The 15,472-nt window shown below is 51.9% G+C and overlaps 1 protein-coding gene across 10 annotated transcripts in view; it reads left to right on the top strand.

Moving 5' to 3' along the window:
• Positions 1–15,472, top strand: part of Kif1a (kinesin family member 1A) — an 88,338-nt gene that overhangs the window by 59,085 nt on the left and 13,781 nt on the right. For 6 of the 10 annotated variants that reach the window (XM_029476980.1, XM_029476977.1, XM_029477009.1 and 3 more), the window contains 10 exons: positions 1,155–1,240; positions 2,069–2,207; positions 2,306–2,474; positions 2,642–2,732; positions 3,125–3,243; positions 4,151–4,206; positions 4,972–5,080; positions 5,540–5,606; positions 5,704–5,788; positions 7,858–7,963. In XM_029476980.1, the coding sequence (XP_029332840.1) occupies positions 1,155–1,240; positions 2,069–2,207; positions 2,306–2,474; positions 2,642–2,732; positions 3,125–3,243; positions 4,151–4,206; positions 4,972–5,080; positions 5,540–5,606; positions 5,704–5,788; positions 7,858–7,963 (1,027 nt within the window). Of the gene's footprint in view, positions 1–1,154; positions 1,241–2,068; positions 2,208–2,305; positions 2,475–2,641; positions 2,733–3,124; positions 3,244–4,150; positions 4,207–4,971; positions 5,081–5,539; positions 5,607–5,703; positions 5,789–7,857; positions 7,964–10,188; positions 10,216–15,472 lie in introns of all 10 variants that reach the window. The other 4 variants (XM_029476984.1, XM_029476973.1, XM_021177060.2 and 1 more) reach the window with 1 other exon arrangement.

Below are 15,472 nucleotides of genomic sequence, written 5' to 3'. Positions count from 1 at the left end.
CATGATGTGCTCATGATTGCTTAGATGAGTGGACCCTGTCACTGTGTCCCTCAGCACTGGTCCAGAGGTCCCACCTAGTGAGGGGAGAGGAGCGAGTGGATTCCAAGCTAGTAGGGAACCCGGACTTCAGAATCACCCTGGCCACATTGCTGGAAGGTGAATGTTACTGAGACATCTACACTTAGGGGAACAGAAGCATCCAGAACAACTTTTCTGAGGCCTTACTCCCCTATCCCGACAGGCCCTCCTCCTTCTGGTCTACAGGCTCTCACCCACACTGGGTAGTGTTCCCTATTTTGTCCATGTGTTTTTAGAGTCTAAGGAGCTTGCCCACAGTTCCTGTGGAGGATGAGACGGGCTTTGCAGGGGATCCTTAGGAGGGCTGGTGGGCGACCCTATCTCTAAGGGCCACCACTCTTAACTCACTGGGACACAGTGGATCCTCCATGTATCAGATGAGTTCTAATAGTTGGGAAGGTGTATGGGGCTCTGAGCTCAGGCCTTTAGTTGGCCACAGCCCTGCCTTCCCCCAAGTCATTTTTCAGGAAAAGGGTCTATGATGAAATCTGACCTGTGTTGGTTCCCAAATCTTATATCAAGACTACTGGATTTTACTGTATTTGGGGTTGCAAATATATTTCCCTATCTGGCGGTAGAAGAAAGGAATTTAGGAAACATACAACCTTGCCACCCCTCCCTGCCCCATGGCCATGGGCTGGGGTCAGCTCATTCACTGAACCCTATTGGGGCTGACCCTGGCTATCAGACACTGCTAGTAGAACTACCCACAATGCTGGAGGTGGCATAATAGGGCCCATGGGCTCTGAAGAGGCTGGTAGAGGTGTATCAAGACCCTACCATTCTCTTCTGAACACCAAGATCAGGTAGTTCAGCATCAGACTATGTAGGTAGGGCTTTTGGCTCATATTGAGTGGCCCTTGGCAAGAGCATACCTCTGGGTCCCTGAGGCAACCACAGTGGTGGTTAGTGTGTCCTGGTGACTACTGACTTGCAGGTAGCGATGTAGTTGCTTAGTCCAGTAAAGAACCTGGTCACGAGTTGCTATACCCTCTCCAAGGCCCTGAGGCCACTTGACCTGGCTCTGTCCACTATGGAAAAAAAGCTGGCCAACCACCTGCATGTTCCTTTTGCAGCTGATGAAGAGGCTCCAGATTATGGCTCGGGTGTCCGTCAATCAGGAACTGCTAAAATCTCCTTTGATGACCAGCATTTTGAAAAGGTACTATGAAGGTTTGCCTTGTATACTGGGGAACCCCTTCCACTGATCCCTAGGCTCTGAGGGCCAGCCTCGGCAGGGCACCATGGGTGTTTATGTCTGTCCCATCCCTTACTGTCCAAAACACACAATGTCCCTTTCCCAGTTTATCAGGACCCACTTGGTCCAACCATCTTCCTGAGTCTCACACAGCAAGGCATAGAGTTGGTAAGTAGAACCAACGTTTAGAAATAGGCACCCCCATTCTCTCCTCCCTCAGGTTAGAAGTTCTCGGGGGTTCCCACCAAATTCTAGATTTTTCTACCATCCTTCTTCCTGCCTTCCCCAACACCTCTGGGAATGGGAATGACCTCATTGAGGCCACCCACCTCTGATTCTCACAGAAAGAACTCTCGCAGGAGACAGTAGAGAGGTTGAGCCCAGGTAGCACCCTTCCCCAGACGTGCTTACTTGGCTCTCTGGCTCAAGATCTCAGTCTAAGGGTGTCCAAGAGTCTGCCTGTGAGCTTCCCCAGGAAGTGCTCAGGAAGTAGAACTAAGACCAGGAGTGGCTCCCTGCTTTCCTTCACTATGTCTCTCGCACTGGGGCATGTGGGGTGTTCCTCTCAGGCAGTTCACACCTCAACTCACCTGAACCAGAGAGAGTGTCAAAGTGGGCCACTCATGGCCATGGGGATGGAGGCCTAGAGAGGTGGGTGCTTCATCTAGGGGCCAATTGCAAGTCTTGCTCAGGATGCTAGAGACCCAGGTGGCAGTGCACAGATCCCTATAGCCTGTGACAGCGTAGCCTAAGCTTAGCCAGCTAGCTCTCCAGCTTTCTCTGTTTTCACAGTTCCAATCTGAGTCCTGCCCTGTGGTGGGAATGTCCCGCTCAGGAACTTCCCAGGAGGAGCTGCGCATTGTAGAAGGCCAGGGTCAGGGGGCTGATGCTGGGCCTTCAGCCGATGAAGTTAACAACAACACCTGTTCAGGTGGGTGCAGCTCCACTGTGTGGATCATGTGTGGGGGGACCAGGGCTTGAAGAGCATGGAATCTTGAGACCCCATCGCTCTGCTCTGGCTCCCAACAGCTGTGCCTCCTGAAGGCCTCATGGATAGCCCAGAGAAGGCTGCCCTGGATGGGCCTCTGGACACAGCCCTGGACCACCTCCGTCTAGGCAGTACCTTCACCTTCCGGGTGACAGTCCTGCAGGCGTCCAGTATCTCTGCTGAATACGCTGACATCTTCTGCCAGTTCAAGTGAGCCTGTTGTCTATGCCCTGGGCTGCTGGGAAGTAGATACTCTCCTGAGGGGTATGCAGCCCACCTAGGCTGTGCTAGGGGTTACTTGGTCTCATGCAATGCCCAGTGAGGCCATGGGTTCTTGGTGCAAGTCCTTGTCCCCACTTCCTCTTCTTTCTCTTCAGCTTTATCCACCGCCACGATGAGGCCTTCTCCACTGAACCCCTGAAGAACACTGGCAGGGGACCCCCTCTTGGCTTCTACCATGTCCAAAATGTAAGTGCTGGCCCTTACCTACCAACATGCAAAGGCCTAAATGCTAAGGCTAACCCAAAGGCTGAGCTTGGCTCTCCCTTTCCATCTTTCTCTTCTGAGTGGACTGTCCTGAAGGCCGTCTGGCATCAGGTTGTAGAACCTTCAATGGCATGCTGGGATGTTGACATTACATCTAGGTAGCAGGGGATCAGTAATGGGTTTAAAATTGGAACCTTGAATCCATGTAGAGCTCCTGAAAGCTGCTCACAATGAGTCTTGGGCAAATATGAAGACAGAGCATTCAGAGAAGTCATCGCTGAGATTTGTGCTAAGGACAGGTCCCAGAGTGTGGAGTTTTCATGGACACTGAACATTTACAGATACGACCCATACTCTCCCCCCTTTTCATTTAGATTGCGGTAGAGGTGACCAAGTCCTTCATCGAATACATCAAGAGCCAGCCCATTGTGTTCGAGGTCTTTGGGCACTACCAGCAGCACCCGTTCCCACCTCTTTGCAAGGATGTCCTCAGGTCAGCTGCCTAGGTCACCCAAGTGTCCTTGTCTCCAAGCAACAGAGCCCAAGTACTTCTCATTCCCCCTCCTTAGCTGACCAGGATGGTCAGAGCATGGCCCATGCCTGCCTCTCCCCTTTGGAACTGAGTTCTTTAAGGACCAATGTTGTCAGAATGTTGACCATTAGCCATGCATGGGAAGCACCCAGGGGATAGCCGGGTTTTGCTGCCCACTGGCCACTCCTGGGAAGGGAATGTCTGCCTGACTCCCTCAAGCTTTTTAGTCTCCAAGGGTGGAGACTCGGAGGAGAAATCAAAGTGAGGGAGTCTCAAGAGGCTGAGGTGTGAGGTTCAGGTACCTGTAGGTCATCTCACTGGATCCAGAAATTGGAACAGGAAAGGTAGCCATCCAGAGGTCTGGAGATGTGTTGACTGGCCTTCACTCCTCTCCACCTCTATCTCTTGGCTGAGCAGACCTCACAGCTCAGGGATACCCAGAATATGAGAACATAAGAGAAGGCAGCAGAGATTATTTGGGGCGCCAAGTCTCTGGAACCTTACAGAACCTCTAGGATGGTTCAGGGGCCCTAAGGATTTCTCCTCTCTGATCTAAGTATGTACAGACCTGGGCTCTTCCTGGGTCTGTGGAACACAAGAATAGGAGACACATAGATATGGAAACACATGGATATGGGGGGGCACATGGATATTGGGGGTATATAAATGTGGGGGACACATGGATGTGGGAACATGTGGGTATGGGGGACACATGGATATTAAGGAAGGATACATGAATATTGGAGACAAATGAATATAGGGGACATATAATAGGCTTCTTGTCATCCTTCTCTGCCCTGAGCTGTCCACTCTAGCTAGGACTCACAGACACCAGCCCAGGTCTGCTCACTCTGGCTTTTCTTCACAGCCCCCTGAGACCCTCACGTCGCCACTTCCCCAGGGTCATGCCGTTATCCAAGCCAGGTAGGTGAGGGTCTCCTGAGTCCAGTGGGGACAGTGAAGGCCCACACTACAGTTGCAAGTGTGGTTGAACCTGCTGTGAATGTAATGGTCTTCCAGGCTACAGATGCCATAGCAGGTGTCTTTTGGCCTTGCTTCATGTCTATGGAGGGTATAGTGTTTAGCTGTGTGCTCTTTTGGTCATCCCAGTCCACAAGGGAGACATTTAGAGCCAGTGTCTGGTGGTGTGATGAGTACCCAGAGGGAACTTTGTGGAGGAAAGGCTCAGAGCAGGGGCTATGGGCAGACATGGTTGGGCCCAGGAATACTGGGAGGCAGACGCTGTCAGGAGGTGGACATATTGGAGGGCCAGCAGAGCTGAGTTTAAGGCATGCTAGGCAAGGTGTAGGTGCTGGCAGAACATACTTGAACTGATACATTTGGCTGTAGTCAAGGGTAGCACAGGTAACTGATCAAGCATAGGGGACCTGTCCATAGGATAGGGCCTCTAAGCAAGTGTTTCTGCTGATTTAGTGGTGTTTAGAGTGAAGCCAACACCCTCGTATCTAGGTGTGTAAGGGCACATGCTCATTCTTGCGTATAGAGAGCATAAGTGGCCACACATCTGAGACCACGCCAGGTTTCTCATGCCTGGCTGCCTACAGCTAAGGGTAACCTGGCCATGGGTATACACCAGTGGGCACCTCTTTGGGAAAGTTGTTGCCTGTGCAGCCTTTAATGCCCTCTCCCTGATAACCACATTAGAGCATCACTTTCTTGTCTTCCTAGTGCCCGCCACTAAGCTCAGCACGATGACACGGCCTTCCCCAGGTCCCTGCCATTGCAAGTATGACCTGCTGGTCTACTTCGAGATCTGCGAGCTGGAAGCCAATGGCGAGTGAGTTGGGTACCTACTGTGCTCAGGTTGGGCACCAGCTTGGGGCCCAAAAGGATGTGATTAAAGAAGAGAGGGCACTGGAAACAGTATTCTGGTAGCCGCTGAGAATTCACAATGGCTAACTTGGAAAAGGAGGGTGCTTTGAGCTGATGTCTGGGGAGGTCTGAGACCAGGTTCTCCATGAGTGTCCCAAGCTTAAGGCACAGTACAGGAGCCCTGGCATTACCCAAGTCACTGGGTGTAGATGTCTGACTTGTAGGGATGGGGGAAATATGAGACCCTGAGAGCTTCTGTAGAGAGTCAGCCCAGAAGGACCTGACTCTGAGAACTGGGCTACTTGCTCTTCTGAAGGGTTGGTCAAGGCTCCGGTTTTCAGCTCTGGTGACTATGGGACCAGGTCCTGTGCTATGGGTGGGATGGAGAAGGGGCTCTGTACCTTACCATCACCATCTTTTCCAGTTACATCCCTGCTGTGGTGGACCACCGTGGTGGCATGCCGTGCATGGGGACTTTCCTTCTCCATCAGGTGGGGACCCTTAACCGGACCACCTCAAAACTTGCCCCCCTCCAAAAGTTACATCCCCAGTGCCAACTAACTATCCCCCTCTCCTGGCATGTGGCAGGGCATCCAGAGACGGATAACTGTGACACTGTTACATGAGACAGGAAGCCACATCCGCTGGAAGGAAGTGCGCGAACTAGTTGTGGGTGAGTAGGGCAGGCAGAGGTTGCCTTGGGAGTGTTTTGGACAAATACCTGGGTTCTAACCACAGCACTGCCCTGAGATGTGTGGCTCTGACTCAGGTCACGAAGTCTTTCTGTGCCTCCTCGACCTGTCACCCAAAAGGGAGAGCCTTGGCTCTGTTATAGCCTCAAGTTTCTTCCTAATCTGTGTTGCCCTTCCAGGGTTGCTGAAATGGCTTAAAACAGCAGACAATGGCTGGGTGTCATAGTTCTGGAAATCAAGGTGCCAACAATAAGCATACTGTCTTGGATGCTGCAGGGTCCTTCTCTGCGTTATCTGGTCTTGGGAGATGGCTGTAGTCCTGAGTGTCCTTAGCTTGTAGAAGACTATTCCAATCCCATGCTTGACAGGGTGGGCTCCATGCATTTTGCTAGTACCGGCATTTGGGAAGTCGGGTGACTGCACTCACTCTAGGATGACTTCAGCTTGGCTAATGACACTGTAGCACACTGTCTCCTCAGGACTCTAACACACCTTGTTAGGGAGGGCAAGAACACCGTCTTTCTTTGTGACTTCCTCATTTGAACTCTGCTTTACCAAGATGTCCTCTAGACTCTCATTTGGGGACACAGTAGATAGATATCCATCCCAGTATGTAGTCCCACTACCCTTGAGCATATCTCTCTAGAAGCTTCTTCCAGCCCTGGTTTTATGGACCAGATAGGTGGGAGCTCAAGAGTGATGTCATCAGAGCCCCCTTTCTGCAGGGTTGTGGATAGTTGGTCTGGGTACCAGGGTGGACACTTGTGTTTTATAAGTTTTGTGTCAGGGATCAGAAAAGGCCTGAAACCAGTGCTCAAAGGATCCTATGGGAGGAATCCAAACACTGACTCAATTCCAGGACTAAGGTCAAACCTAGCACTTGTCTTCTGGACCAAGCTTTACCTGGGGATGGGCAGGGCTGCTGCCTATGCTGGCATCCAGCGGTGTCCCGCTCACTATGTCCTCCTACTCAGACGGACATCCCAGCCTGTCTTAAGTTTCATCTCCTTCCTCCTACTTTTCTAAGAATGCAGACACCAAAGGCTGCTGATTCGGGGTGGCAATTGGGGATTTAAATGAAGTAGAGCAATAACTGCTGTGATCCAATCCCGTTCAGGTTATAGATGAGCCCCAAGCCTAGCATCCCTCCTTGGAAGGCATGGGTCATTTAGGCCCTACAAAGGGGCATTATGGGGAGGGGCCAGCAAAGTAGAGAAAAGACAAGACCCTTTGACCTTAGTCTACTCCCTAACTCCCTCTTGTGTCCTGCCTATGCATGTCCATCAGATCCTTAGGCAGAGAGCTTTGTGGAGGTCAGGACCCCGGGGCTGAGCATTTGTTCTGAGGATGCTCTCTTTGCCCTAAACCCCTTCCTGCCACAAGAATTCCAGACACTGGAGAATCTGGCATTAAAAAAGGGGGGTGGCTGGAGGACCCCACATTGCCTCCTCCCAGAATCCTTGTGCTGCAGAGCCTCAGGGAAGTAACTAGACTGTGCAGGGGAAGAAAGGGAAGCTGCTCACCCTGTTGCCGGAGCAGGGGACTTAGAAGCCATCTGTGTGCTCCTTCAAGTGATCAGAGAGTTGCTTCCAGGATGAAGAATTATGAAATGAAGCATCTCTCACAGACAGATGGACTTCAAACGCAGGGGTCTCTCAGATTCTGGAAGAGTGGCCAGTACTCAGAGTTATTGATATTTTAAAGCATTAAATTGGGTAGGGCCATCCCCTCATCTTGCTTTGGTCTCTGTGTCCCACCGGTAGCCCGAGCTTGTTAAACTAGACAGCTGAGATCTACCAGAAAGTGTAATTATAGCTGCAATATAGAAAGCCAGGTTGGAAGGAGACAGACGGAAAAGGCAAGGACCATGTTACAGGGGCCACCAAGACCTACCCCTCAGCCTCCCTGTTCACTCTGGTGCCTTTGACTGCATGGCCCGTAGTCATGTAGGGAATCCACTTGACATCTTAGCTTCTGTCCAGAGGCCTCAGCATATCACAACCACTAGGCTTCCTAGGCACTAACACCCAGCCACTGCCCTTTCCCATAGGTCGCATCCGAAACACCCCAGAAACTGACGAAGCTCTGATTGACCCCAACATCTTGTCCCTCAACATCCTCTCATCAGGATACGTCCATCCAGCCCAGGATGACCGGTGAGTACCACAAGAAAGGTGGGAGGACCACAACCCCTGCTGACCAACTCCCACAAAGGTCAACCACCAACCTACCGTGGCCTCTACTGACCCAGCCGCTCATGGCATGGCCAGCTCCAGGACTATCTGCCCTCTTTCTGACCCTTGAGGGAACAGTGCAGTGAGTGGTGGCCCATGGGCTCAGAGTCTCTCTGCTCACTTGATCGCATGTCTCCCATTTCTGATTTACACACTCATGCCATCCCATCACCTAACGGGGCCAGAATGGGCTGAGAGAGTGAGTTAAGTCCTGTCCTCGAGAGCTCATGAGTAGACGGTTGATGGGATGGGATGGGAGGCTTACACGCAGGCCATGGTTCTGAAAACCACATTGGTGTGAACAGGTCTGAAGTCTCTGGCAGTTGACCAGGAATGGGTGGTGACAAAAAAGGCCATCCAGAGCCCGCAGAGTTGGCAGTCGAACTACTTGGGTAGAGGGTGACTGTGGGTCACCAGTTGTCACATGCTTCTTGTCACTTTCCAACCTCCAGATTGTCCCAGCTCCCACCCTTATCTGAATAGGAGAGGGGTAATGGAGCCCTAAGATGCTCTTGGCAGTCTTGTAGGGTTTGCCAGGGTACATGGGCATGACAGAGGTCTCACGAAGGCTGCCAAAGGCCAGGCACTGCAAGAGTCACTCTGTCAGGGAGGATGTCTAACTGGACAAAGGCGCCTGGGACAATCTTCCAAGGATTTGTGGTGACGTTTAACAGGGCCTGAGCCCCAGCCTGGCTCTTCCCCAGTAACTCAGCCTGGTGCAGTGCCAAGGAGCCAAAAGTTAACCTGGGAGCTACAGCTAGGGCTATTTGTGGAGAAACACATTTTGAGGGGGAGGCACCCTTGGAGAGTCGAGGGAGGGGTTGTATGGCCCCAGAGTCCTGGGCATGGCCTGTGTTCTTCCAGCTCCCGAGTCCAGAGCTCCACTTCTTCACAGACAGCTGAGGAGGAGCCAGAAGAGGTCCTCCTCTCTCATAGGCATAGCGGGAGGCAGCCAAGGGCAGAGCAGGGCAGGGCTGGGCAGCAGTCAGGACAGAGACCCTAGCACACACATGGCTCTGGTCCTCACTCTGTATTTCTGGAGGTGTTTTCTGAGGAACATGGCAGTCTGAGGGATAGGCTAGAGTTCACAGCAAGCACTAGGAGGGAGCCAGACTCCGACACGAACTGGGATCTAGAGCTTCCTCTGGTCGTCCATATCCTCTTGCTGAGGAGCCGGCTGAGGCAGAGAGGCCCACTACTGCTAATATGGGTGCTGCCCATGAGTGTGGACCACTATGCCTGGGCATGGGAATTGAGGACCACAGAGGCAAGGGTGAGGGCTGGGACAGCCTGTCTGCCACTGAGTGCTAAAGAGATGCTTTGGGGTCTGGGAGTGACTTAACCCTCGACCTCTGACCATCCATTGCAAGCACTCTGGGGGAAAGGGTGAGTGGCGGGGTCAGAAGGTCTGTGGATAGGTTGGAGCCCCTGGGCTTCCCTTCCTAGTTGTCTCCTTGGACTGAAGACCTTGTTGCTGGTATCTTCCTATCATCTCCCCATCAGCCCAGATGTTGAGGTGTCCTTTACTCTGGCTAGGTGGGGGTGACTGACTGGGAGGTCAAGACTCATTGTACCTTAGCTGGCAGAACTTTGGTTAAGCAGGGTCACCCATGGCACTGAACTGACTAGCTACTGTCCAACCCCACATCTAGGCTGGAGGCCCTGGGTGCTGGGAGGACAGACAATATAACAGGGGAGCACACATGTGGCCCCTCGCTTGGCTCCTGCCCTTGCTGCTCCTGCTGGTGCAACCCCAGCCTTCCCTTAACCCCCCAGAAAGTCTCAGGCACGCTCCTTAGCCCATGGCCTCCTTCCCAGGGCCCGCTGGGGCCAGCTTCCTGTTCCCTGGACATGGCTGACATCCTAGGAGCCTTTGTGGGAAAGGCTGCTCAGAGACCAGCCACTCCACAGAGGCTGAGGCTGAGGCTTGGGCCTGGCCTAGCTCTGCTCAGGGCCTCAGGCTGCCATGCGCTTTGCCACACCTGGGCCTCTTCCTGCTCCATGGTCCCTGCTTTGCAGCCTCCCTGGCCCCCAAATGGGTCTGCCAGCCACAGGCAGCCCCCTGCTGCCGCTTGCTGCTGCTACCCCGCTGTCCTGCTGCCCACCCGCAGCCCCTTCACTAACGTGTGGTTGTTTGTGTTTTACAGGCAGTTTCTTGATTCGGACATACCTAGGTACCATTTCTGTCCCTCGGTTTGATTTCGGCCTCTACCTTCCCTCCTTCCCCGGTCACTTACACAACCCTGAACTTTTAATTTCCAGCTTTATCAACTCATAACTTGCTCACCTTTCCTTCCTGTTTCTCCCTCCTTTTAATTTCATTTCCTTGGAATATCATTCTGGTTTTATTTTCATGTCCCCTCCCCTAGCCCCCATCTTCCTGGCTGAGTCTCTCCTGCCTCCTCTGGCCTTCTCTCCTGATTTCGGCTGCTTTCGTAGTTTTCTGCCTCTGTAGACACTGGCTGGCCTCCCGCTCCTCCCACCCCAGCCTTGCCTTCTATGCCGACCTCTAACCTGGCCGCCAGTCGCTGCAGGTATCTCCCGCATGCAGGCTGGACAACCCGGCTGCTGGGCTGCACCAGCTCACAAGGGCCAGCCACTCCCTGCAAGGGGCCATAGCAGGCAGAGCTGGGAGCACGGGGAAGGGGCAGACAGGACCCACTGCCAGGAGACTCGGGCTCCCATGTGCTCCACAGCTGCCCAGGAACCCTTCCCAGGCCATGTCAGGAAGAGGGGCATCTATCTAGCTTTGCTACCCCTGCCATGGCCTCCGCCTCACTTTTTGGAAGTGGCAGGCAGTAACTCCATGAGAAGACTAGCAGGCTTTTGAACATGGCCTGTATCCATTTCAGACTTGCTCTCAGTGCTGGGTCCTGGTAGGGGAGATTGCTGTAGCTTCCTTGCACCCGGCTTGAGGAAGTCCCCACACCTATGATTGGGGCTCACTGGAGAAGGACAACCTCCAAGTCTTGAGTCCATAGTGGGTCCAGGAAGAATTTAGGGGCTGCTCTGAATGGGAAGCCAAGGCATCACCTCTGGACAGTTGCAGGATGGTGACCAGAGCTTCATGAAGGTCATCTGTCTCATGGGTCAGCTTTCTTAAAGTCCTGAGTGCTTAAAAGTTTAAGTTGTGCCACCTAGACAGAGCTCTAGAGAGAGTGGTCACAGCCCAGACTTCAGGCTGTGTCCTTGTCTGGTCATGGTTGTAATGGTCAGTGCAGGTAACATTCATTTGCTATCTTGCCTGGATACCTGGGAGTGAGGGCCCCAGGAGGAGACCCTATGGGCAGAGCTGTGGCCCTCTCAGGCATATTCTCTGGGTCATGGGGGGTGGGACACATCTGAGTTATTGAGCAGATCTTTTCTACACGCTGAGTGGACCCTCCCTGGGGAACCTGAGGCTAAGTGAGGCAGAAACCTCATCATGAGACAACTGAAGTGGTGGCCAAACTCAAGCAAGGGACACAGTCGTGCCAAGCCTAAGCATTTCTGATTTTCTCTCCCTACTAAGATGAGCTCACCGGAAGAGGTGGCCTGTGGGCTGGCTCTGGAGGCAAATAATCTATGCTCAACCCCATATAGAATTGAGCTTGCATCTGCTGGTGGCTTCTGTGTGTTTGAGAGGTCTTGACTAGGTCAGAAAGCTCCGGCTGTAAACATCTAGTGCCCCCAGGGAGCTTCTGGACGAGCAAGGAGACACTGGCACAGTGCAAAGGAAGGAATCTCGTCTCCTTTGGGATTTCTTCCTCAGCCCACAGGTCACAAACTCTGGCTTAAGCACCTGGGTTTGACCTTCCTGTAACTGTCCTTCCCATTCTAAAAATAAATTTGATAGGAACAGGCCTGGGGCTTGGCCCGAAGGAAGGAAGGGAGAGAGAGAGGGAAGGAAGGAGGGAAGCAGAGGCAGGCAAGGAAGGAAGGAAGCAAAGAAGGGAATTAACCAGTCCTTAGACTGATCCACGGGAGAGGGAGCCACTGTGGTGGCCGGAATGACCACCACTGTCATGGAGGGGGAAACCTTATCCCATGTGATCCTGGGACCGTACAGCTGAGCCAGAGGCAGCCTGGCGGAGTCATTTGCTATCTAAAGGTGGACAACTGCCAAAACTTTCTGGGAATCAGCTCGCCACTGAGGATGGGGAGCAGTGGTGGCTGCAGGCTGGGGTGAATCTGCTGATTCATGCAAGGCTCTCAGCTCAGACCCAACAGAGTCTCCCATTATTGTCACAGACAGTGGCATTTGTGTCAAACTGCAGAGCTCGTGAAGAATCACGGTTTTTATCCTAACAGCTGAGGAACCACAGCAAGGGTCCACCACTGGGGATCACATATGGGGCCTCCATCAGAGGTGTGGAGTGTTAGTGTGGGCGTTTGTTGCTTACCCACATTTTTATAAGACATTCGATCTGACATTCCACCCATCCTGTGCTCCTTCCAATGGCCTCACATTTTGCCTCCCTGACTTACGGGGTTTACCTGAATGGGCGTAAGGGTAACAGGTCCTTCTGGAGTATCCATAGGTAGTAGACAAGCTGCTGGATCCTTGCTCTCTTACTTGCCAGGTTTTGGAACTCATTTTCCTAAGTGCTTTAAGGGTTCTCTAGCTTCCTGGAGAGGGCCAGGTGAAGGGTCTCATGGAAAGCTATTTCCCCATCTACCTCCCCTGATACATTGTGAGCCAATAGCATTCACTCTTTCAGGAATCCCTGAGTCCTGTGAGCTGCATCTGACTTGACATTAGGAATTGTGGGTCCAGAGACCCAAAGCCTATTGGATACTCATTTACCCTGCCCCCACTGAAGTTGCGGACTGAGCAGGCTCTGTCCTTGCCTTGAGGTCCAGGGGGTGGGTAGCAAAGAGCTTGGCACATCAGGATCCAGCTCCTGAACTTCCTTGTTGAGGGGTGGGCCCAGTGGAGAGATAGCACCAGGGTGGAGGAGTTCAGCCATACTGGGAGTAGAAAAGGGTCCTACGAATACAAGTGGAGAGCCAGGGGCAAGGGCTTGATTGCTCTCATGGTCAGAATTTCCCTAAAGGTATGACCAGAATTTCCCTAAAGGTAGGTCTGGCCGGATCCTTCCTTCTCCAAGGGTAGTGACTATCAGGACTGGGCCTGCAGATGTGGACCACGTCGTGGAGTAAAGGCTGTCTTCCAGGGGCATGAGGCATTACCAGCTCTGGCTGCCTCTGCTGGGCTGTGGATCCAGCACCTTCCAGATGGATCTTGAGTAGACTCCCACTCTGTTTTTCTGGGTTCCCGTGCATTCCCATTGTCTGTGACTCAGGATGCAGCTGTCTGCAACCCCTTGTAGCCTGTTTGCCGTCCCAGCTTCTCAGCCCACATCCTTGGCAGGCTTCATGCTCAACAGCACTTCCTTCTCTGGGATGCTCTCCTCTCCTGCTTATCTTGGATCTTCTCTTTAGGGAGTATGTCTCCAGGTTAGACTTCAGGCTTCAGCTTCATGGTTCCCCAAAGGATGGAGCCCTCAAAGTAGCAATGGTGACCTTGAAGAGTGAAGAAAGTAGGCCAGGATGATCAGGACCCAGTTAGAGGTGTTGAGCCACCATTATCCCACAGGGAGGGTTGGGAGTGCAGCTTGCTAAGATTCCTGGTCCAGCCTCCACAGGGTATTTTGGTGGCAGCAGCTCAGTTGTTGTGCTAGGGGAGGGTCCAGCTGCATGTGGCCACCATCTGGCTTGAGCCATCAGAGCTGGAACTATGGGTTCTCTAGAGCCACAGAACTTATGGGTAGTCTCTATATAGTAAAGGAATTTGTTGATGACTTACAGTCTGTCCCAACAATGGTCAGCAGCAGCTGTGAATGGAAATCCAAGGATCTAGCAGTTGCTCAGTCCCACAAGGCAAGCAGGCAGAAGGAGAGAAAGAGTGTAAACCTTCCTTCTTCCAATGTCCTTATACCAGGCAGTGGTGGCAAACGCCTTTAATCCCAGCACTTGGGAGGCAGAGGCAGACGGATTTCTGAGTTCGAGGCCAGCCTGGTCTACAGAGTGAGTTCCAGGACAACCAAGGCTATACAGAGAAACCCTGTCTTGACAAACAAAAAAACAAACAAACAAATAAGGAAAAGAAACATTCTTCCAATGTCCTTATGTAGGTCTCCAGCCCAGATTAAAGGTGTGTGCTACCACGCCTTTAATTCCAGATGACCTTGAATTCAGAGGTCTCCCTGTCTTAATCTTCTGGAATTCATAGCCGCTATGCCTCAAGATCTCCATGCCAAAATCCAGGTCAGAAACTTGTATCACCCAGCCTCCAGATTAAGATCACTGGTAAGCCACCAATCCTGGATTGTAGTTCATTCCAGATATAGTCAAGTTGACAACCAGGAATAGCCACTACAGGTGGGATCTGTGCTTGGCTGTGTATTGTGTCATAACCAGACCTTTAACACGGAATCTCCAAGGTCAGACTCAAGGTCATTCTCCTGCTCTCAATTTGCCAACAGTCAAGCCCCAGGAGGGAAGGAGCTGCCCTATTGTAATCTGGGGAGTAGTGACACACTGGGAGTCAGTGTGTGAGATGCTTCCTTGGAGGACCTCAGTCTCCCTCTAGAAACAAACTTACCAGGGCACACCTGGGCTTCTGGCCACAGACTTAGGTCTTGAGTTTTATATTTAGGTCCTCAGAAAATCCACTTACAATGAGACCTACTTTGTTTGCCCTCTGTGGCTGGCATACCTTTAAGATTTAAGGGTCAGAGATATTGGGGCAATTTAAATATACTTTGATAATCATCATCAGCAGGCAGAGAGCTTTGCCAAAGAGTGAAAACATTTATTTACAAATGTGTATGGGAACTCACGTGTCATAGTAACCCACAGGCATATTTAGAGAGTGTGAGGCAAGAGGAAGTTTTTTAAAGTTTTTTTGTTTTTTTTTTTTTTAAATCACACCAGGTATTTTGAAATAGTAATCTTTAGCCACAATGATCAATACCAAGAGATGTCAGTAGTAGGTCGAATAGATACGCTGGGCAGCTATACTCGTAACAGTACATGTGCAAGCTCATGGTCTTTTGACTGTCTCGTGACCGTTACAAATTGTGTAACGAGAAGCAATTGTGGTGAGAAGCATCTCTCCCTGGCTTTATCCCTTGTCTGTCATAGGTGACGAGGGGACAGTGTACTCTTCCTTTCACAATATCACAGACAGTAGGACCTGGTGCTCTGTAGAGCTTGGTGTTCTCAACGCCCTCTGGAGGCCGGGCAAGAAGTGTATCTACCTTTGGAAGTATCAGCAGCTAGACCTGAAGCTGCTAATCCAGTTCTGGTCAGACTGGGAAAACTGTATGTTCCTAATTTACAAACATGTGGTGGCATTGGATCACTTGCCTAGGTCCCTGCGGTGTGGTTGTGATGATAGTAGAGGCAGATGGAGGAAGTACTCCACACACCCACTGTCCTCTCTGT

Source organism: Mus caroli, chromosome 1, assembly GCF_900094665.2.
Source record: "Mus caroli chromosome 1, CAROLI_EIJ_v1.1, whole genome shotgun sequence".
NCBI classification, from domain to species: domain Eukaryota; kingdom Metazoa; phylum Chordata; class Mammalia; order Rodentia; family Muridae; genus Mus; species Mus caroli.
Note: the sequence above shows the minus strand (reverse complement) of the source record. Positions and strands in the feature narration are given on the sequence as shown.